Genomic DNA, 21,932 nt, shown 5'->3' with positions numbered 1-21,932 from the left:
CCCCGGCACCCACAGCTGAACTCGTCGCATAAGTCAACATATCAGGGAGTAGTAAATGCCACAGTGCAAACAGGGACATTAAGGGGATATAGAATGAAGTAATAACCAAGAGCAGCTGAGATCAGGAGAGGGTCTGTGAAAGACGCTTTGTGCGTGGTTTAGGCATGTCTCTGTCAAACCGTATCTCGATGGCCTTACTTCTGGCAATAGTATTGTTCTAGTTACCCATGCTCAAACTCCGTTGTCTTTTGACAGATACCCTTTCCTTCATTCCTATATCCAGTCGCTCTCCAAATCTTCCTATAACTCATCCTCCGAAATGTCTCTGACGCCTACCCCTCTGTTAGTACCCCCCTGTGACTCTGGGCTGCCACCTCATCAGTTCATGCCTGGGTTACTGCCGTGGCCCCTTCACCGGCCTCCCCTCCTTGCCTCCCACTGCTCCGTCTCCATTCTGTGTCCTGCCAAGCTCCAGGCTCTCTGTTGCCTGGGATATCCTGGCCTCTTCATACCTAGCTCACTCCTCGTCACCTTTCCACAGGCCCTTTCTCTGTAAAACCAAACTCTAACCTTCCCTCCCCCATCTAAGGAGTCAGATGCCCCTCCTCCTTCGGACTCTGCAGCATCCCGTGTGGTCTCTATTCTGTGATGGATCACCCTGTGCAGCACTAGTGACGGTACAAAGCCCTGTCTTGCTCCCTGTTGTACATCCAGCACCTGTCCTGGCACCGGGTGTTCTCAGTGCCCACCGGTGTGCTGAGTGAGCCTGCCTTCAGTAGCTGCTTGTTACTCGCACGGCACTGCTGGCCTTGCAGGACAGGCGCCTGGGCTGTAGCACTATCCTACTTGTGCCTGTGTTTGACACAAATCCTCATTTTACATCAGTTGATTTATATGAAACCATTCCAATGTCATGCCTATTTCTACTTCATGCTAGTTCATGTACTCTGCTTGGAATATCCTTCAGTTCAACAATAAACATTCAAACACTGCTACTTGCTGGGGATAAAAAGCCCAGCAGTAACAGGGACCAGCAAAGAACAAAAAACAGTAAATGACAAAAGCACAGGGTGGGTGTTCTAGGGACGTGTTGAACATTATTGGATGGAGTGAACAAAAATGTCGCTTGAGAAAGGTTCCACAGTTCTACAGCAGATGAAACTGTAAAGTATAAATGCAATCCAATAAGAAGTGACGACTGTACAAAGATGGGAACAAGGGCACCAGACTCAAGGGATGGGACCCACCTCTTTCCATGCTGAAACCTGCATGGACATGGAAGACTTTGCTTGCTGGAATGTCTAGCAAAGTATTACTGAACTGCACATGGCACACCACAAGGGTCTCAGGAAGAAGTATTGTTGTAATGGCCAAGGCCTGACTGGAGGTACAGGACCCTAAGAAGCAGAGAAGAGGTAAAGAGGTGTCATAAGAATTTATAAAAGAGGAGACATATAGAAGCAGTAGCTTGATTTTATTTATTTTTTAATTAAGAACAATTTTTTTTAAATGTTTTATTTATTTTTGAGACAGAGAGAGACAGAGCATGAACGGGGGAGGGTCAGAGAGAGAGGGAGACACAGAATCCGAAGCAGGCTCCAGGCTCTGAGCTGTCAGCACACAGCCCAACACGGGGCTCAAACTCACGGACTGTGAGATCATGACCTGAGCTGAAGTCGGACGCTCAACTGACTGAGCCACTCAGGCGCCCCAGCAGTAGCTTGATTTTAAAAAGGGATTGGGGTGGGGGGGGCGGTGCGCCTGGGTGGCTCAATTGGTTAAGCATCTGACTTCGGCTCAGGTCATGATCTCACAGTTTGTAAGTTCGAAGCCCACATGGGGCTCTCTGTTGTCAGCACAGAGCCCACTTCATATCCTCTGTCCCCCTCTCTCTGTCCCTCCCTTGCTCTCACGTGTTCTCTCAAAAATAAACATTAAAAAAAAAATGAAAAAACTGGACGCCTGGGTCGCTCAGTCAATTGAGCGTCTGACTTTGGCTCAGGTCATGATCTCACAGTTCACAACTTCGAGTCCTGCATCAGGGTCTGTGCTGACTGCTCGGAGCCTGGAGCCTGCTTCAGATTCTGTGTGTGTGTGTGTGTGTGTGTGTGTGTGTCTCTCTCTGCCACTCCCCTGCTCATGCTCTCTTTCTCTCTCTCAAAAATAAACATTAAAAAAATTTTTTTTAAGGGGTGAGCATCTGGCTGGCTCAGAGGAGTGTGTGACTCTTTTTTTTAATTTTTTTTTTTTTCAACGTTTATTTATTTTTGGGACAGAGAGAGACAGAGCATGAACGGGGGAGGGGCAGAGAGAGAGGGAGACACAGCATCGGAAACAGGCTCCAGGCTCCGAGCCATCAGCCCAGAGCCTGACGCGGGGCTCGAACTCACGGACCGCGAGATTGTGACCTGGCTGAAGTCGGACGCTTAACCGACTGCGCCACCCAGGCGCCCCGAGGAGTGTGTGACTCTTAATCTCAGGGTTGTCACAGCCCCGTTTTGGGTGTAGAGATTAAATAAAAGCAAAACAAAACAAAACTTAGCAAGGGGCGGCTGGTGGGTGGCTCTGTAGGTTAAGCAATACGCAACTGGCTCTGGACTTCGGCTCAGGTCATAATCGCACGGGTTTGTGCCCCGTACTGGGCTCTGTGCTGACAACTCAGAGCCTAGAGCCTGCTTCCAATTCTAGGTCTCCCTCTCTCTCTGTCCCTTCCTCACTTGTGCTCTCTCAAAAATAAATATTAAAAAAAAATTTAATAAAGTTTTATAGACAGTATGTTTTGGACATCTCTCCTTGGTTTTGAGTGTTCTCTTACCGCCACCCCCCCCAAAGAAAAGAGTGAAAGGATTTACGTGGACTTTGAGTGGAGCAGATCTACCACTTCTGCCACCGACTTGTTGATTTGTTACCTTATATACGTAACTTGCTCTTAAGACTCAGTATTTCTCTTTTTTTTTTTTTTTTTTTTTTTAACGTTTGTTTTTTGAGAGAGACAGAGTGTGAGCAGGGAAGGGGCAGAGAAAGGGAGACACAGAATCCGAAGCAGGCTCCAGGGCTGAGCTGTCAGCACAGAGCCCGATGAGGGGCTTGAACTCCAGGACTGCGAGATCATGACCTGAGCCGAAGTCAGATGCTCAACTGACTGAGACACCCAGGCACCCCAGTATGTCTCATCTTTAAAATGATGATAGGGGCCCCTGGGTGGCCCAGTTGGTTGGGCATCCAACTTCAGCTCAGGTCATGATCTCGCAGTCCGTGAGTTCAAGCCCCTCATTAGGCCCTGTGCTGACAGCTCGGAACCTGGAGCCTGCCTTGGATTCTGTGTCTCCCTCTCTGCCCCTCCCCTGCTTATGCTCTCTCTCACTCTCAAAAATGAATAAATGTTAAAACTTTTTTTTTTTTTTTCAGCGTTTATTTATTTTTGGGACAGAGAGAGACAGAGCATGAACGGGGGAGGGGCAGAGAGAGAGGGAGACACAGAATCGGAAACAGGCTCCAGGCTCCGAGCCATCAGCCCAGAGCCCGACGCGGGGCTCGAACTCACGGACCGTGAGATCGTGACCTGGCTGAAGTCGGACGCTTAACCGACTGCGCCACCCAGGCGCCCCAAAACTTTTTTTTTAAATGATGATAATTGGGACGCCTGGGTGGCTCAGTCGGTTAAGTGTCTGACTCTTGATTTTGGCTCAAGTCATGATCTCATGACTTGTTTGTGAGACTGAGCTCTACATCTGGCTCAGTGCTGACAATGACAATGTGGAGCCTGCTTGGGATTTTCCCTCTCTCCCCCTTCTCTCTGCCACTCCCCGCCGCCCCCCCCCCCCCCCCCCCCGCTCATGTATGCGCATTCTCTCTCTCTCAAAACAAATAAACTTTTTTTTTTTTTGATTTTTTTTTCAACGTTTTTTTATTATTTTTGGGACAGAGAGAGACAGAGCATGAACAGGGGAGGGGCAGAGAGAGAGGGAGACACAGAATCGGAAACAGGCTCCAGGCTCCGAGCCATCAGCCCAGAGCCTGACGCGGGGCTCGAACTCACGGACCGCGAGATCGTGACCTGGCTGAAGTCGGGCGCTTTACCGACTGCGCCACCCAGGCGCCCCAAAACAAATAAACTTTTAAAAAATGATGAATACTACATAAAATTGTTAAATGAGATAAAAATATATAAAAGTTGCTAACACAGCACCTAGAATCTACTAGGAGTTTCTTGTATTTTAGTTTTCTTTCCTCCCCACCCTGTTTAAAAAATTTTTAATTTTTGTTATTATTACTTTAAGTTTATTTATTTATTTTGAGAGAGAGAGAGTGCAGGAGGTGCACAGAGATAAGGAGAGAGAGAGAATCCCAAGCAGGCTCTGCAGTCAGTGTGGAGCTCAATGCAGGGCTCGAATTCAGAAATGACAAGATCATGATATGAGCTGAAATCAAGAATCAGATGCTAAAGCAAGTGAGCCACCCAGGCACCCCTATTTTTTTTTTTTTTTAAGTAATCTCTACGTCCAAGGTGGGGCATGGACTCAGGACCCCGAGATCAAGAGCTGCATGCTCTACTGACTGAGCCAGCCAGGTGCCCCCTCCCCCCGCCCCACCTTTTTTTGACAGCAAACTGTAACAAATTGAAAAAAATTGTGTCCTAGGTCTTATCCCAAACTTATTAAATTTCGGGATGGAGCCTAAGACTTTATTTTTGAAAAATTTCCTTGAGTAACCTTGAAAATCAGCCATGTTTGGAAATCCCTGGTTTAGGCCACCTCCTATTCTCAGGCACAATTATAACTACAAAGAAAACAGAGACGAGGCTGCGCCTATTTCAAAACCTGATATCCAGTCATTTTTTGATACCCAGTCATAGGTATCAATGATTTATTTGTTGAGGTGGAGTCAATTTTCAAATAGAAGGAAATCTGGATTACTCGTCAAAGGGGTAAATGAATTGAAGGAGGATGGGAAAGATGGAAACAATCACCCAGACCTATAAAGAGACTCCTGACCTTTGAGATTAGCACCATTTCTGCCAGTGGTGATGAAAAGCTTAAACACTGCTGAACTGGGGCTATTGGTGAGGTAGGTCTTGAGGTCATAACTGAGCGTCAATCTTGATGATGCATTGACCACCACCTGTCGGCAAACCAAAGGAAAATCTGTACTTAAGTTCTTAGAAAATCTTGTTTCCTCCCCCTCCACTTTTCATAACTCATTCAGCCAAAAAGCATCTGGTTCACACAAGTGCAAACTGCCCTTCCACTTCATTACATATCTGAGAACCACAACATCTGTTCACTTTTGAGAAGAAAAAAACATTTTTTTTTTCTAAAAGATCTTTATTCATTATTCAGTTTGACATCTTCCCTCCGTAGGACTTCCTATTAAAATTCCTTTGTGCTTAAAAATAACATTTTTAGGGGCGCCTGGGTGGCTCAGTCAGTTAAGTGTCTGACTTTGGCTCAGGTCATGATCTCACAGTTCGTGAGTTCGAGCCCCACGTCGGGCTCTAGGCTGACAGCTAGGAGCCCGGAGCCTGCTTCCTATTCTGTGTCTTCCTCTCTTTCTGCCCCTCCCCCACTCACATTCTCTCTAAATAAATAAATAAATAAATAAATAAATAAATAAATAAATAAATAAATAAATATAAAATAAAATAAAATAAAATATTTTAAAAATTGGGGCACCTGGCTGGCTCAGTCCATGAAGTGCATGACTCTTGATTGGGGGGTTGTGAGTTTGAGCCCCACATTGGCTATACAGAATGCTTAAAAATAAAATCTTAAAAATAAACACATAATAAAATGCCTTTGAAGACAAGTGCAACTTTCTTCAGAGTGTTCTCTCTTGCATATAATCTCAACCTTTTCTGAAACTTCAAAGTCCTTTACTTCTTTCAATATATGTGTAATGTTCTGTCTTATCCTGCAGGTATTTTTATTTTTGTTAAAAATCACTCCTATTAGAATCTAAGTTCTTCAACTGAGATTCTAGTTTAACTTTGTATATCCTTGTACTGTGCTTTGTATTTAAGGCAAATGTTTAATGATTACAATGAGAGAAGATAAAGATGACCCCTTCCCCCCAAAAATCTTCAACTTAAAGATTTATAATCTTGTCATTATATGTCATTATTTATGACATTATATCATCTTAAATGTATATTTTAACACAGTCTCCTCAGTACCACCATAGTTTCTTGTTTTTTCAAATGTTCAAGGACCTTGAAACCAACTTAGTTACATTAAATGCTCAGTAAGGGAAGTCTTGTCTTTTTCATCTTTGTGTTCCAGAGCCCAACACAGGGCTGACACAGAAGAGGCCTCAATGAGTGTCTGTTAGCGAATAATTACGTGAGGATTATTCAAAGTACACAAACGAGGATATCGAGATCTTCTGACTTCTTTGTAGCCTCTGACAGCACAGACCAGTCCCTCCCTTGCCTTTTGTGACCCCTTTCTCTCTGCTTTCCTAATACAGAGATGTTTCTCAATCTCCTTCTCAAATTATCTTCTCATGCTGCCTCTGTCCCAGCTCTCTTATCTGCCCATGATACAAGTTCTCTTTAGATGTTATCTGATTTTCCCTCTCTACCTTTATAAACTTTTGCCAAAGTCATCCTGATTTATTCACTGGTCTTCAAACATCATCTATCTTTGTCTTTGCACATCTATGCCTGTAGTCTAAAATGCCTTTTCTTGAATGCCTGGATGGTTCAGTTGGTTGACTGTCTGACTTTTGATTTTGGCTCTGGTCATGATCCCAGACTTGTGGGATAGAGCCCTAACTCAGGCTCCACACTGGGCTGGGTGGGGAGGAGGCTTGAGATTCTCTCTCTCTCTCCCTCTGCCTCTCTCCCCCGCTCGTGTTCCCTCTCTCTAAAATAAAAAAAAATTTTTTAAAAAGAATAAAATGCATTCTCTTCAAAAAATAAAAAATTACAATTTTTTAAAATTAAAATATAAATCAAATGCCTTCTCTTTTATCTGCCAGACAGATTCCTAATTGTCAAGACTCAGTTTGTTTTTATTTATTTTTGTGTGTGCCATGATTCAGATCTCAAGATTCAGTTTAAATGTCACTTCATTTTTTTTTTTTTTTAAAGCTGTACACCAAGAGTTACACACTCCCTCCCTCCTGGAAATATGAGAACCCCTCCACTTTTAGAAAATTTGCTTTAAGCCCTATTGCTTTTATGAAAGACGTTAGCGCCTGGTTCCCCTAAGGAAAGAAATCTGAAGAGGATTTTTTGCTTTTACAAAAAAAGGCAAAAACAGCCTTCAGCATTTGTTTTGCAGCAAGCCGTGCAGAGTCGGCAGCACAGACAAGCCCCTCCCTGGGAGCTACCGCAGACAAGCCCTCTCCGGGAGCCACACTTAGCAGCTCAGCATTCAGCCCTGTAGCTTTGAACTGAGCGTCTCTGCTTTATCTCAATGTGTTTTGTGCATCCGTCACCAAGATGTGTGCTAAGCAATCAGGAAAGCCTAAGAGAGGGGCGTCTGGGCGGCTCAGCTGGCTAAGCATCGGACTTGGGCTAAGGTCATGATCTCGTGGTCCGTGAGTTGGAACTCTCATCGGGCTCTGTGCTGACAGCTCAGAGCCTGGAACCTGCTTTGGATTCTGTGTCTCCCTCTCTCTCTGCCCCTCCTATGCTTGCGCAGTGTCTGTCTCTCTCAAAAATAAACAAACATTCCAAAAAGAATGAAATCTTGCCATTTGCACCTACGTTGATGGAACTGGAGGGTATTATGCTAAGTGAAATTAGTCAGTCAGAGAAAGACAAATATCATATGACTTCACTCATATGAGGACTTTAAGAGACAAAACAGATGAACATAAGGGAAGGGAAACAAAAATAATATAAAAACAGGGAGGGGGTACAAAACATAAGAGACTCTTAAATATGGAGAACAGAGGGTTACTGGAGGGGTTGTGGGAGGGGGGATGGGTTAAATGGGTAAGGGGCTTTAAGGAATCTACTCCTGAAATCATTGTTGCACTATATGCTAATTTGGATGTAAATTAAAAAATAAATTAAAAATTCTGAAAATAAATAAACATTAAAAAATAAAGAAAAAGAAAAGCCTAAGAGAATTGGGGTTTTTTTGGTTTTTGTTTTTTTGGTCTGGGAATGCTCAAAAATTTTTTTCTATATAAATAAATGGTAACTGCTTCTTTGCTTTATGCCATTTCTGGCTTACAAAATGTTTCACATGGGGGTGCCTGGGTGGGTCAGTCCATTGAGCCTCCAACTCTTAGTTTCCACACAGGTCATGATCTCATAATTCACAAGATGGACGGCTCGGAGCCTGCTTGGGATTCAATCTCCCTCCTTCTCTCTGCCCCTTTCCCTGCTCACAGTCTCTCAAAATAAATAAATAAACTATCAAAAATCCCCACAAAATGTTTCACAGAACACTGTACTTTCAGATACTGGGGGAAACCTGTACTTTCTTCACTTGGCTTCCAGGACACCGATATCGGAGTTTTTCTCCTACTTCCCTAGTTGTTTTTTCACTAAGTCCCTCTTGTTGGTTACTCTTCCTTTCTCAGAGTTCTCAATTCATTGGACTGCTCCCAGAGCACTTGTATCCTCCCTTTATTTACATTCACTTCTCTCAGCGATCACAGGGCTCTGTCCTCTCTGCATCAGTGACTCCCAGCCTTTACATCCAGCTATGTCACACATCCATTTGACATCTAGTAGACCCTCCACTTTACATGCCTCAGACAGACTCTTCTCACCAAAACTGTTTCACCTGCATTTCAAGTAATGGCAATTCTGTCCTTTTAGTTATTCAATCAAAAACCTGAAGTCATTTTTTAAAATTTATTTTTTTAATTTACATCCAAGTTAGTTAGCATATAGTGTGACAATGATTTCAGGAGGAGATTCCTTAATTCCCCTCCCCCATTTAGTCCACCCCCCCCCCACATCATTTTTTTTTTTTTTTCTTAAACCTGAAGTCATTCTCGATTCTCTCGCACTCATTACATATAATCTGTCAGGAAATCCTACTGGCTCTACCTATAAAGTACACTTAGAATCTGATCAACTTCTCACCCTTCCTGTTAACAGCCTGGTCCCTGGTCCACCATCATATCTCACCTGGACCACTGCAAGAATAGCTTCTCAGCTTCAACCCTTGCCCCTATGTTCAAGTACCAACCAATAGCAAAGTTGATATTTTATTTTTAGGTTTATTTATTTTGAGAAAGAGAGTGTGAGCAGGGGAGGGGCAAAGAGAGGGAATCTGCACTGACAGTGCAGAGCCTCATGCGGAGCTGAAACTCACAAATGGTGAGATCATGACCTGAGCCAAAATCAAGACTCGGAAGCTTAACTGACTGAGCCCCCAGGCACCCTACAGTGATATTTTAAAGTATAAGATCACGCTAGTCATTTTTCTGGTTAAGAATCCTTTTATTTATTTTTTTCCTGGTTAAGAATCCTAATCACAAATAGCTTTGTGTTCCAATAAAATTTTCTAGCTGGCTTTATATTTGACATGTGAGTGTATTTCTTTTCCCAGGATGCTTTTTTATTTAAAAGATTTTATTTTATTCAAAAAAATTTTTTTTAAATATTTATTTATTTTTGAGAGAGACCGAGACAGAATGTGAATGGGTTAGGGGCAGAGAGAGAGGGAGACACAGAATCCGAAGCAGGCTCCAGGCTCTGAACTGTCAGCACAGAGCCCGATGCAGGGCTTGAACTCACAAGCTGTGAGATCATGACCTGAGCCGAAGTCGGACGCTCAACCGACTGAGCCATCCAGCCGCCCCTTATTTTATTTTTTTTAAGTCATCTCTACACCCAACATGGGGCTCAAACTCACAATCTCAAGATCGAGAATCACATGCTCTATTGACTGAGCCTGCCACGCATCCCCCCCCCCCACCAGATGTGTTTTCTATATGCATATTCCTAAATATGGAAATAGTCATCCTGGCCTTGTTAGGGTTACCTCGCGATATGTTTTCACCACTCCTGGGATGTCATGAAAGACTGTTGCTACCCCTGGCCTCCTGGCCACTCCCACTCCAGTGCCAGTGTCTGTCTGCAGAATGTTGTCAGCAGAAATCATCCATATCCCAGGTCCACCTAGGAAAAAAACAAGAGAAAGCACATGGCCGCAAACTCGGATGTAACTTGGCGGTCACTCTAAGAGTATTCAGATTCCCAGTCAGTAGACCGTTCAAGCACACAGATATCTCTTCCTAGGAGGAACATCCAGCCTTGAAGATAACTTTATTTTCTGAATGTCAGGCTCCCCTTCACGTACCATCGAACCCACAAAATAAAACAAGAACTGCTGACCTTCAGAATCATAGAAGGAGCTACTTAGTTGGAGACCTTAACTGTTCTCCTCAGGAAAAAGAAAAACTCTTTATACACACAGGGGTAATTCTCTTTCAGTTACTGGCGGACAGACACCAGCAGAAGACTGCAAGACTGCAGGAGGGAAGTTTTGTTGCTTTGGCTTAAGTCTCAAGGTGGCAGAGGAACACAACCTTGAGTTTGTGTTAGATCACAGATCCCGGCATTTGGTCATCCATAGGCAGTATAGATTCAGGATGCCCAAATAATTCCAGAATGGAAGACAGAGGGACAATCCTGACAAAACCCAGCAAAGGGGTAAAGTGAAAGTGTTGTTTCACTGACAAGAGATGAACAATCATCTCTTGATGATTTGTAACTCTTTCAATCCTAAAGCAGGGTTAGCTCACTGGCCCTGGATTAGGTGTTGGTAGTGATTCCTTGCAAATCAGTCATTATGGGACTGGGGGGCCTGACCTGGGCTGAATGGCCGCCCCCTGCATCAAGCCCTAAATATACAGAGTCTGGCCCCACATCACATCACAGTACTCAAACACATGTATCCACAGTTCCCAGAAGAGTTTACAAAGCCAAACCCATACCATCCCTGCCGGTCCAACTTGGATGGATGATTTCAATGTACACAGGCAGGGTCCACCACTTTGCAGTGTGCTTTCTGTAAACCCAGAGAATCAATACTCACTTCCTAACCAAAGACTGATCTTCCTGAACTCAACAGTACTTCTGAGGACAGAAACGCTTTGCTGATGACCAGTATAGTTCAGCCCAGTACAAGGCCAAACCTTATTAGAGTGATGATATATTAAGAGTTAGGCCTTCAAATGTCCCTCACAAAGCTGTGTGCTCAGTCAGTTCTTGGAACTAAAGCCTTATTGACCTTTCCTTCCTTTTATTTCATCCTTTACTGCTCTTCAATTTATCAATTATCCTCCTTCAGAAGCTGGGAATGGGGGAGAAGGCAAGGTAACTGTAACGTCTACATGGTAATATAGCAAGTTATGTGTTCAGGAGGTGCATGATCAACATTCCTGGCTGATTTCTAATTGGCTGGCCTCTGAGAAATGGGCAGTAAACAGATCAGTTAACATGTACACAATTTCTTATTTCTCAGAGAGGCCCTCAGATTTTTAAAGATTTTATTTAAGTAATCTCTACACCCAACGTGGGGCTCGAATTTATAACCCCAAGGTCAAGAGCTGTATGCTCTACCAACTGAGCCAGCCAGGCGCCCTTAGGTCCTCAGATTTAAAATCATTTTGAGGCGTGCCTGGGTGGCTCAGTCGGTTAAGCATCCGCCCTTGGCTCAGGTCATGATCTCGCGGTCCGTGAGTTCGAGCCCTGCGTTGGGCTCTGTGCTGACAGCTCAGAGCCTGGAGCTTGTTTCAGATTCTGCATCTCCCTCTCTCTCTGACCCTCCCCCGTTCATGCTCTGTCTCTCTCTGTCTCAAAAATAAATAAACGTTAAGAAAAAATTTTAAATCATTTTGAAAAAATTGTCTAAGGAATGAGTGCTTTCTCATCCTGTCGACTGTACAGTTAAGAAAGGGAAGGTGTCCGGACCGTCATGGTTGAGGAGGTGAGTCCTGAAGCAGATGACGTCTCCAACCAAGGTGTGCTGGGTGTCTGGTTCGATGGCGTGCTCCACAGCAACAGGGACATAATCTGCCACACCTGGGTGCCTCCGGTCCCAGATTCCCAAAAGCGTCACCCCCGTGCTCACGGCCTGAGCCATGTAAGTGTAGTTCCCACTCCCTGGCCCAATCAGGAGCAGATCATCTCTGAAAGGAAACGAGAAAGGCAGACGTCTCTGAAAATCACAGTTAGGACACAGTTCTGGTGGCAGAGCTCTGCTCACAGCATTTTCTGTTCAACAGCTCAAAGGTTCAGAAGGAATTCTTTTTTAAGTTTTTTATTTATCTAAGTGGCCTCTACACCCCACATGGGGCTCGAACTCACAACCCTAAGATCAAGAGTCACGTGCTTTACTGAGCCAGGCAGGGATCCTGAGAAAGAGTTCTATGGTGGAGGGCAAGCAAGGGGTGGCCAGGGGTCAGGTCTATTACCTTCATACACAGAGTAGCCAGTAAGCCCCTTTTTTTAAATTAAGAATTTGTTTTCCAGTACAGCTTTTTTCCTTTTTTAAGTTTACTTATTTATTTTGAGAGAGAGTGCGTGCAAGTGGGGGAGGGGTCAGGAGGGAGGAGAGAGGCTCCCAAGCAGGCTCCTTAGCACAGAGACTGACGTGGGGCGCGATCCCCCAAATGGTGAGATCATGACCTGAACCAAAATCAAGAGTCAGACGCCCAACTGGAGGGGTGGACCCAGGCACCCCTCCAGTACAGCTTTTGGTAATAATACTCCAACCAGCTCCCTATGGGAGCTTTGTGTGAATTAGGACTTGACAGATTCAAGACACCCTGAAATTCTTCATTAACCAGCCAACACCATCCTGGTGTTTTCCATCCTAATGAAAAAAATAAAGATCAGATTCTGAGTAGAGAGCACGAGAGGAATTTACTGGAGTTACACCGTATAACCCTAGCCCATCCGCACAACTTCTACCACAGCATGCACACCACTCCTTTGGCCCCACACCTGTTCAGAGCCAGATGAAGCTGGGTGTTGTGTGTGTGGAATTTCTCTCCGATGCTGTTATAAAACTGGACAGTGAAGGCGAGCGACACACCCACAGGAAAGGCTGCCAGAGTCCTCCCGCGGGCTGTGTACAGCACAGGTCGGCTGCTCATCCGCAGGTATGTCACTGGTGCCACCTGCAGGGGAAGGACCATTGGAGGGGAGCAGTGACGGATGAAGTTAACAGCCCGCAATAAACGGTGTGCTGCTTTCACGGAAGCAGCTCCCGACGTGAGAGGACTTAAATCAGAGTAGTAAGAAATGGGACAGTACAGGAAATGGCTCCTTAGTTCTCAAAGCTGCAGGAGTGTGGAGAGAAGCTGGAGCTTCCTGAGGAAAAGACTGCAGACACTTCACCTGTTTCGTGCAGAGGGCTCCTCCATACTGATTGCTACAGAACTGATCATTTACCGAGAATACTGTAGCTTGGGTTTTCGCACTGTGCGAGATAAGGTGTGAAGCAGCGAAGAAGCCCAGCTTTGCACCCCCCGCCCCACCCTTCAGAGCCTCATTTAACCATGCTAGGTCTCAGATTTACTATCAGCTCAGTGCAGACAGTGATGCTGATCTCACAGGGTTTCTGTGCTAGTCAGAAGAGATTAACACACATGAGAGAACACAGTGGCTGGAATATGGGAGGTATTTGATGCTTACAAAATACTTTTTTGTGTGTTAGACTAAATTTTTAAATTCTAATATCAAAGCCTAATTTTGATAGCAATAGCTCTACCCTTCTCCCACATCCTTTTGCCAAAGCTGCTCAGAAGTGTGCCAAGTTGAGGCTAATCCCTTTTGTGGCAAGGCCTCTAAAGACCACTTTAATTTGATGGCTTGTACCCACATCAAGAGTGTCTTATCTTCCAGTTTGTTCTGACTTCCAGAGAAGTTTCTAGTTCTCAAACCAGGAAATCTGCCTCTCAGGCCATGGTATTACTTCTATTTTTGTGAGTAAATCCTTGAACTCACCTGAACTCCAGTTATGGTTGTTTGGTTGACTCCAAAAGGTTCTACAGAAGTGACTTCCAACACGGCAGTGCCTGCAATGGAACCGGCTTTCAGAAGCCCTTCACCATCCTCCTCGATGACAGATGAATTAGGGAAGCACCTGAGAACACGGGAACTCACAAAGGCGGCCCCTTCTCTAGGGAACAAATGGAACAAGTAGCATCTCTTGGGGGCTCTGACCAGAAAGAAAGGAGTAGGGATTGCCAGGATCCCCGTTAGAGGCTGTACTCTGAGGAAAATGCCTGCCATTCTCCATGTTATGTGCTTATTTGTTCCTTAAGCAAAAGTCTGCCTTTGGATTATGCCCGTGTCTTTTATTTTATTTTATTTTATTTTATTTTATTTTATTTTTTTTATTATTTTTAGGTTTTATTATTTATAAAAAAAATTTATTTTAATTTACATCCAAGTTAGTTAGCATATAGTACAATAATGATTTCAGGAGTAGAATCCAGTGATTTATTCCCCACATACAACACCCAATGCTCATCCCAACGAGTGCTCTCCTTAATGCCCATCACTCATTTAGCCCATGCCCCCACCCAGACCCCCCCCATCAACCCTCTGTTCTCTGTATTTAAGAGTCTCTTATATTTTGCCCCCTCCCTATTTTTATATTATTTTTGCTTCCCTTCCCTTATGTTCATCTGTTTTGTATCTTAAATTCCACGTATAAGTGAAGTCTTTCTCTAACTTCGCTTAGCATTATACAATCTAGTTCTATCCATGTTGTTGCAAATGGCAAGATTTCATTCTTTTTGACTGCCAAGTATTACTCCATTGTATATATGTACCACATCTTCTTTATCCATTCATCTGTCGATGGACATTTTGGCTCTTTCCATACTTTGGCTATTGTCAATAGTGATGCCATAAACATTGGGGTGCATGTGCCCCTTTGAAAGAGTATACCTATATCCCTTGGATAAATTCCTAGTAGTGCAATTGCTGGGTCATAAGGTAATTCTATTTTTAATTTTTTGAGGACCCTCCATACTGTCTTCTAGAGTGGCTGTACCAGTTTGCATACCCACTAACAGTGCAAAAGCGATCCTCTTTCTCCCCATCCTCGCCAACATCTGTTGTTGCCTGAGTTGTTAATGTTAGCCATTCTGACAGGTGTGAGGTGGTATCTCATTGTGGTTTTGATTTGTATTTGATGATGAGTGATGTTGAGCATTTTTTCATGTTTCTATTAGTCATCTGGACGTCTTCTTTGGAAAAGTGTCCATTCATGTCTTTTGCCCATTTCTTCACTGGATTATTTGTTTTTTGGGTGTTGAGTTTGGTAAGTTCTTTATAGATTTTGGATACTAACCCTTTATCTGATATGTCATTTGCAAATATCTTCTCCCATTCCATCAGTTGCCTTTTAGTTTTGCTGACTATTTCCTTCGCCGTGCAGAAGCTTTTTATTTTGATGAGGTCCCAATAGTTCACTTTTTGCTTTTGTTTCCCTTGCCTCTAGAGACGTGTTGAGTAAGAAGCTGCTGCAGCTGAGGTCAAAGAGGTTTTTGCCTGCTTTCTCCTCTGGAATTTTGATGGCTTCCTGTCTTACACTTTAGGTCTGCCCACGTCTTTAAAAATCAAATCCCATCACATATTTATCATTAAAAAATTATTCAGCTAAAAGGACTGAAAACGGGTATTCAAACAAATAGTTGTATGTGAGTGCTCATAACAGCACTATTTGCAACAGCCAAAAGGTGAAAACAACCCAAATGTTTGACAACAGATTAAAGGATAAACTAAAGATGTTATATCCATACCATGGAGTATTACTTAGTCATAAAAAAGAATGAAATACTGATACATACTATAATGGAAATGAGCCTCGAAAACATGCTAACTGAAAGAAGCCAATGCAAAAGGTCACACACATGCTGCATGATTCCACGTAAGTGAAATCCACATTCATACAGTGGTTGCCAGAAGCTGAGAGGGTGGGGGAAGACAGGGAGTGACTGCTGATGGGTGATCCTGTGGTGATGACGAAAATATTCTGGAACTAGAGAGAGGTGTCGGCTACACAATACTGTGATACACTAAATGCCACCAAACTGTCCGCTCTAAAATGGTTAATTTGATGTTACATGAATTTCCCTTCAACTAAAAAAAAATTATTATTTGTGTTAGAAAAATCACCTAGAAGGCAACAGTTTTTTCCATGTTCAATGTTTTCCCGAGGGTAAGGTTAACAACCTGGCCTGCCCTTCTCCATTCTCCTCACCTGTTGGTGTGCAGTCTGAGCTGGGAATTCATGGGCATCAGAATTCGCTCAGGCTGGCACTCTGGAAAGAACAGTTGGAGTTTTTCAAACACCTATAATGAGAAAATGAGTTCTCCCTCATTTCCGGAGAAGACAAATGGTGACTTCTGCTCACAAACTGACAACTACAAACCCACATCCACCTCACTTCAGCACAGTCTAAGGGTCCATCCACGACGCTCCTTTCCAAATGAGCCACACTTCAAACATACCTCGGTATTCTACAGCACAAATCTAGTATTAGTCCTGCTTCTGACAATATTCACATGGACCACATTCCCTGTATCACTTAGATATTAAGTATAAAATAATTCTGAATTTTCTAATTTTAGCTCCGGTAACCCGAATACAGATTTGAGAACATAAAACCTATAATAACAAATTAGCAAAGGACACTGTTCAGGTTTTCTACCTCCTAGGAAAGTGCTCTTTCCTCTGCCCCTCACCGAACCAGAGAAACAAAGCCAAAATAAAGGAAAAAAATAGAAAAAGAAAAAAAAATCAGGCCCAAATTGAGAGGTAAACAAACTTATTCGCCCCCCATAAATGACAATTTTTCTTTTGAACTCTAACAACAACCAGGCCAGTTAGCTTTCAGCCTGAGAACACCTGTAGAAACCAACTGTCTGTGTTTCCACACCTTCCTGGAAGTTAGGCTTAAATCTCCTTCTAAATCTATGAATATAGCTAAGTGGATGGTATCATAATATCCGTGTTAGGCAGAGCAGTTCAGAAATGAATCCCTCTTTTTTTTTTTTTTTTAATTTTTTTTCAGCGTTTATTTATTTTTTTGATGAATCCCTCTTTAGTTATTATGGTTTCATATCCCATGTTCATTGTGTGGGGAGTTGAGGAGAGTGCGTGTTCTACACTTTCTATTTCTTTATTTATTTTTAATTTACATCCAAGTTAGTTAGCATAAAGTGCAATAATGATTTCAGGAGTAGATTCCAGTGATTCATCCCCTATGGGTTTTTTTTTTTTTTAAATGTCCTATTATTTACTTTTGAGAGAGAGATGGAGAGAGAGAGAAATGGGGGCAGAGAGGGAGGATTCATCCCCTATGTTTAACACTCAGTGCTCATCCCAACAAGTGTCTTCCTTAATGCCCTTTAGCCATTTAGCCCATTCTCCCCCCACCCCACAGCTCCTCCAGCAACCCTCAGTTTGTTCTCTGTATTTAAGAGTCTCTTATGTATTGTCCCCCTCCCTGAATGTTCTACACTTTCTAATAGCAATACTTATATAGACACAATTAGCAAGAATGACAAAGATCTAGAAACTATAAGCCTGTTCTAGGGCTCCCTCTAGCAATTTCTCTACCTCTATCCAGACCAAGCTCCTCATGGATGATAAGAGAGTAGAACCTTCTTCTCCTAAAAATAAGATTTAGGTTTGGGAGCTTACCAGTATCTGAACTTCATCAGACAGTTCCAACAAATCCCCCTCAAGCTGCCCAGAGGAACTGTTCATACAGCGGACAGTGACTTTGATACTGGTCCGACCAGCTGCTTTTGTGTGGACCACCATTGCAAAGTTATTCTCTACTGGGAGCTGTAGGAAAACCTAGAAAACAGAGATGGATTAAGAAATAGTCATTAATTAGGGCACCTGGGTGGTTCAGTTGGTTAAGCATCTGAGTTCAGCTCAGGTCATGATCTCGCTGGTTCGTGGGTTCCAGCACTGCATCAGGGCCTGTGCCGACAGCTCAGAGTCTGGAGCCTGCTTTGGATTCTGTGTCTCCCTCTCTCTCTGCCCCTCCTCCGCTTGTGTGTTCTGTCCGTCTGTCTGTCTCTCTAATATAAATATTTAAAAATTAAAAAGAAAAGAAATATTCATTAATTATCACTGCACACTTCCCTCTGTGTTGTAACAATAAGGAAAATAGATGCTAGATACGTCTATAGAAAAGAACTAGGGTACCAACGATTATTCTCAGTGTTATTTCTTTTCAAATTCCCAACAACACAGGAACTCCTAAAGTGAACTCTGTGTATAGCACTCACCTAATTCTGGCAAGCCCCTGTGAGAAGCTCATGTTATCTTGAAGTTCATCCATGGACAGAGGAATGGAATGAAGGAAGAGTTCCTAAATAGGTTCAGACAGTAGGGCCTGAATTGGGAGAAATGAGGCAACATACCCTCCAGAGCTCAGAGTGGTGGCAAGGAAGCAAGAGGATGAGAAGGAAAGTTCGGGCTTTAGGGCAGTGCTCACACTAGCTGACTGTCTCCCACGGCTTCACTCACCATTCTGGCCCAGACTGGACAAGGCCGTCGGGAAGGCAGGGCCGACACTAAGGCAGGTGTTGAAGTGGACACCTGCCTACCTTTCGGGCACTTGCTTCCAATCCTCTCTCTCCTGCCTTTTTGTTGTCCAGAGCCCTCAAGACCTTTCTTCTAGCTCTCCTTACTCACACAGAGTCCCAAGTTCCAAAATCACCTTTCCCTCCTCCCCTATATAAAAATTCCCTTTTCTTATATGCGGATCTCAATCAGTTGTCTGGAAGGAAGTCTTATGCTAAAGCAAAGTGGTTTATAATTGTTTGATCTACATGGTGACACCACAGTGCAGGCTGCCTCCCACATGAGGGGCGCTGGAGACCTTTCTCTTCCCATTTCACCCCTTGGTTCGCCTGTGCAGGGTCTAAGGAAGGAGGGGAGACTCTGTGCAGCTCTCAATCATTTCTTCTTTTGGAGGACAGTGGTGCTTCATTTTTAAAAAAAAATTTTTTTTAATTTCTTTTTAAAGTTTTTATTTATTTATTTTGAGGGAGAGACAGCAGGGGAGGGGTGGAGAGGGAGAGAGACTCCCAAGCAGGCTCTATGCCATCAGTGCAGAGCCCAATGTGGGGCCCGAACCCATGAACCGTGAGATCATGACATAAGCTGAGGTCAAGTCAGACACTTAACCGACTGAGCCACCAGGCGTCCCTGAGTGGTCCTTTAGATAAAATTGGAGGAAGGGAGATGTAGGACAGATGCAGAGGCCCAGGCCACCCCGTTCTCACACAACCCCTATTTGCTAGTCAAGAAGAAGAGTCGAATCCCTGTTCAGGACTCTGCCCAACTGCATACAGTTTCCTCTCTCCTCATTCCAAGTATAACTAGGCTCAGGGGACTCCATGACAGACAGGAGGTTCCCTAGACTACAGATCTAGGAATATTTTCAGAAGAGCTGCAAACAGACTTTGTAGCTGTTTTTTAGACTTCTCTTTTCTTTTTAGCTGGCTCCAGAAATACCTTATTAATCGTAGCTCCTGTAACCCCTCTGTTCTCTCCCAAGTCTACCTCTGATTCTTCATTCTTGTGGGTACTGAGTCAGGACCTACTGGGTAACCTGGCCACAGGCTCTTCCTTCCAAGGACCTGGGTGGCTGCTTCTGTGCCCAGACCACCTTGGGCAGGCTCTCTCGAACTGATGCTCACGTGACAGTGGGTAAAGTAGCATCCACCTTTTTCTTTTTTTTCTTTCTCAGGTTTCTGATTAAGGCTTAATGCTATGTGCATTAACACATCAAACGTATTTTCTTTTTTTAAGTTTATTTATTTTGAGACACACACACACACACACACACAGAGAGGCAGGGGGGGGGGGAGGGAGAGAGAGAGAATCCCAAGCAGCCTTCACGCTCAGCACAGAGCCTGATGTGGGGCTTGAACCCACAAGCCGTGAGATCATGACCTGAGCTGAAATCAAGAGTTGGACACATCACTGACTGAGCCACCTGGGCGTCCCATCAAAGCTATTTATCACCAAGTAGAGGCTCACCTCAGACACACTGCAGGTTCAGTCCCAGACCACCACAATAAAGTAAATATTGCAATAAAGAAAATGAATTTTCTGGTTTTCCAGTACACATAAAAATTATGTTTGCACTATACTACAGTCTATTAGGTGTACAATAAATAGCATTATGTCTAAAACAATATATATATCTTAATTAAAATACTTTATTAAAAAATTCATACCTCCGAATGCCTGGGTACCAGATCCAATACATCTCTTTTGCTCATGGACCAATGGAATGTGAGTCCGGGGTTGGCATTGCTGAAGGAGAAAGGAGTCTGGGTACTGGTCACTCCCAGAACATAAACTGGCATCTGAAAAGAAGTGGGGCTGTGCTGTACTGCTGTAAGCCCTGCCCAGCTGGCACTGTGTTCCGGAAGGCACTGAGAATGGAGCCACCTGACTGACCTCAGTCGCTGTGATGAGTCGAGTGGCAGGTGCAAGGATCCTAACAGCCCGTAGCTGAACCACCTCAATGTGTACTTCATCCTGTTCAACAGGGAAGCAAGCTTGGACTACAAGGGGCTGTCTGTGCAGTGGGCAGAGATGCTTACGATAACTACTCTGTGCTTATTTGGGGCATTCAACAACAACAAAATATGCTATAGATTGTTTTTGTTCCCTAAACAATTTCTTTTTTTTTTTTTTTAATGTTTATTCATTTTTGAAAGACAGAGAGAGACAGAGTACAGCAGGGGTGGGGCGAAGAGAGGGGGGGAGCACAGAATCAGAAGCAGGCTCCAGGCTCTGAGCTGTCAGCACAGAGTCCGACGCGGGGCTTGAACTCACGGGCCGCGAGATCATGACCTGAGCCGAAGTCGGACGCTCAACCGACTGAGCCACCCAGGCGCCCCCCTAAACAATTTCTTAAGGATAGGGACTATGTCTTATAACAATGCCAAATACTCTGTGTTTTTGTGTGTGTGTGTGTGTGTGTGTTTTTTATATACTAAAGATTACATATTTCCTACGCTTGGTTCAGAGGATGTCAGGTAAAGGACTCAAAGGGTTTTCCTGGGTTGCTGACACCCTCCTCATCACCACCCCACATCCCCCAATATGGTTCCCAGCTGGAAAAGTAGAAGCAGAGCAGAACAAAGAACAAATACCTGGGAAAACACAATGACTTTGCCAGTATCTTCATTTACTGTCTGGATGGTGCCATGGACCACAGCTGTGCCAACTACCTTCCCCGTAACCTGCCCCCTCCTATTCACAACAGCCACAGTCTGGTTGCTGATGGAGAAGTGAATGATAGACTGGGGCTGGGGGCCACCTTCAGACATTACCTGGAATTTAAACATGCCAGTGAATGCCTGGAACATGGGGAGAAATCATATCTCTTTTCCCAATGTTTTGCCCAAGCAACTTGACCTCTTATCTTCCCCCACTTCCCAAGAGACATATCCCACATCAACTCAAATGCAGAAGAAATCCAAGTGCCACACAACATCTATGGGGTTCCAAGAGGTAGGTTACACCCTGTTCTTTAGGGGACAGGAAAGAACTAATTTTGTTCTTTATCAGATCCTGCTGTACTTGGCTGGGAGTAGACAAGAGCAGGCCAATAGGAAGAAGGGTGTGTTCTGTGTTGGAGTGAGGCAGAGTGGGGTGAGGAGAAAGGGTGAATTGTATTTCCTGTCTCTGACATCACCTGCATCATGTTGGTTGGAATCAGTGTCATTTTCTCTGGAACAAGTCTGAATGGAGGAAACACCTTGAAGAAGAAAAACACAAAGATAACAGGGATGGACTAGAGTCAATTTTGTAACAAATGATCATGCAGCTTATTCTAAGGAAAAAAATCCTATACACAGATGTATTTTACTTCATTTATAAATATAAATTTTATTTACAGTAGCAAAAAATTATAAATGGGAATGCTTAAAAATTATATATCCACTTATCAGA

At 43.8% G+C, this 21,932-nt stretch overlaps 1 protein-coding gene across 1 annotated transcript in view; it reads right to left on the bottom strand.

Moving 5' to 3' along the window:
• NUP210L (nucleoporin 210 like) overlaps nucleotides 1–21,932 on the bottom strand; it is an 83,389-nt gene that overhangs the window by 4,929 nt on the left and 56,528 nt on the right. Inside the window, exons 24-35 of the mRNA XM_030302164.1 lie at nucleotides 21,676–21,738; nucleotides 21,131–21,310; nucleotides 20,430–20,510; nucleotides 20,204–20,335; nucleotides 17,643–17,801; nucleotides 16,197–16,288; nucleotides 13,928–14,102; nucleotides 12,923–13,098; nucleotides 11,888–12,105; nucleotides 9,954–10,090; nucleotides 4,995–5,121; nucleotides 1,248–1,397 (exon numbers count right to left, since the gene is read on the bottom strand). Coding sequence (XP_030158024.1) covers nucleotides 1,248–1,397; nucleotides 4,995–5,121; nucleotides 9,954–10,090; nucleotides 11,888–12,105; nucleotides 12,923–13,098; nucleotides 13,928–14,102; nucleotides 16,197–16,288; nucleotides 17,643–17,801; nucleotides 20,204–20,335; nucleotides 20,430–20,510; nucleotides 21,131–21,310; nucleotides 21,676–21,738 — 1,690 coding nt within the window. The remainder of the gene's footprint in view (nucleotides 1–1,247; nucleotides 1,398–4,994; nucleotides 5,122–9,953; nucleotides 10,091–11,887; nucleotides 12,106–12,922; nucleotides 13,099–13,927; nucleotides 14,103–16,196; nucleotides 16,289–17,642; nucleotides 17,802–20,203; nucleotides 20,336–20,429; nucleotides 20,511–21,130; nucleotides 21,311–21,675; nucleotides 21,739–21,932) is intronic.

The sequence above is a fragment of the Lynx canadensis genome, chromosome F1 (assembly GCF_007474595.2).
Source record: "Lynx canadensis isolate LIC74 chromosome F1, mLynCan4.pri.v2, whole genome shotgun sequence".
Classification (NCBI taxonomy): Eukaryota; Metazoa; Chordata; class Mammalia; order Carnivora; family Felidae; genus Lynx; species Lynx canadensis.
This window is presented reverse-complemented; position numbering and strand designations above follow the sequence as displayed.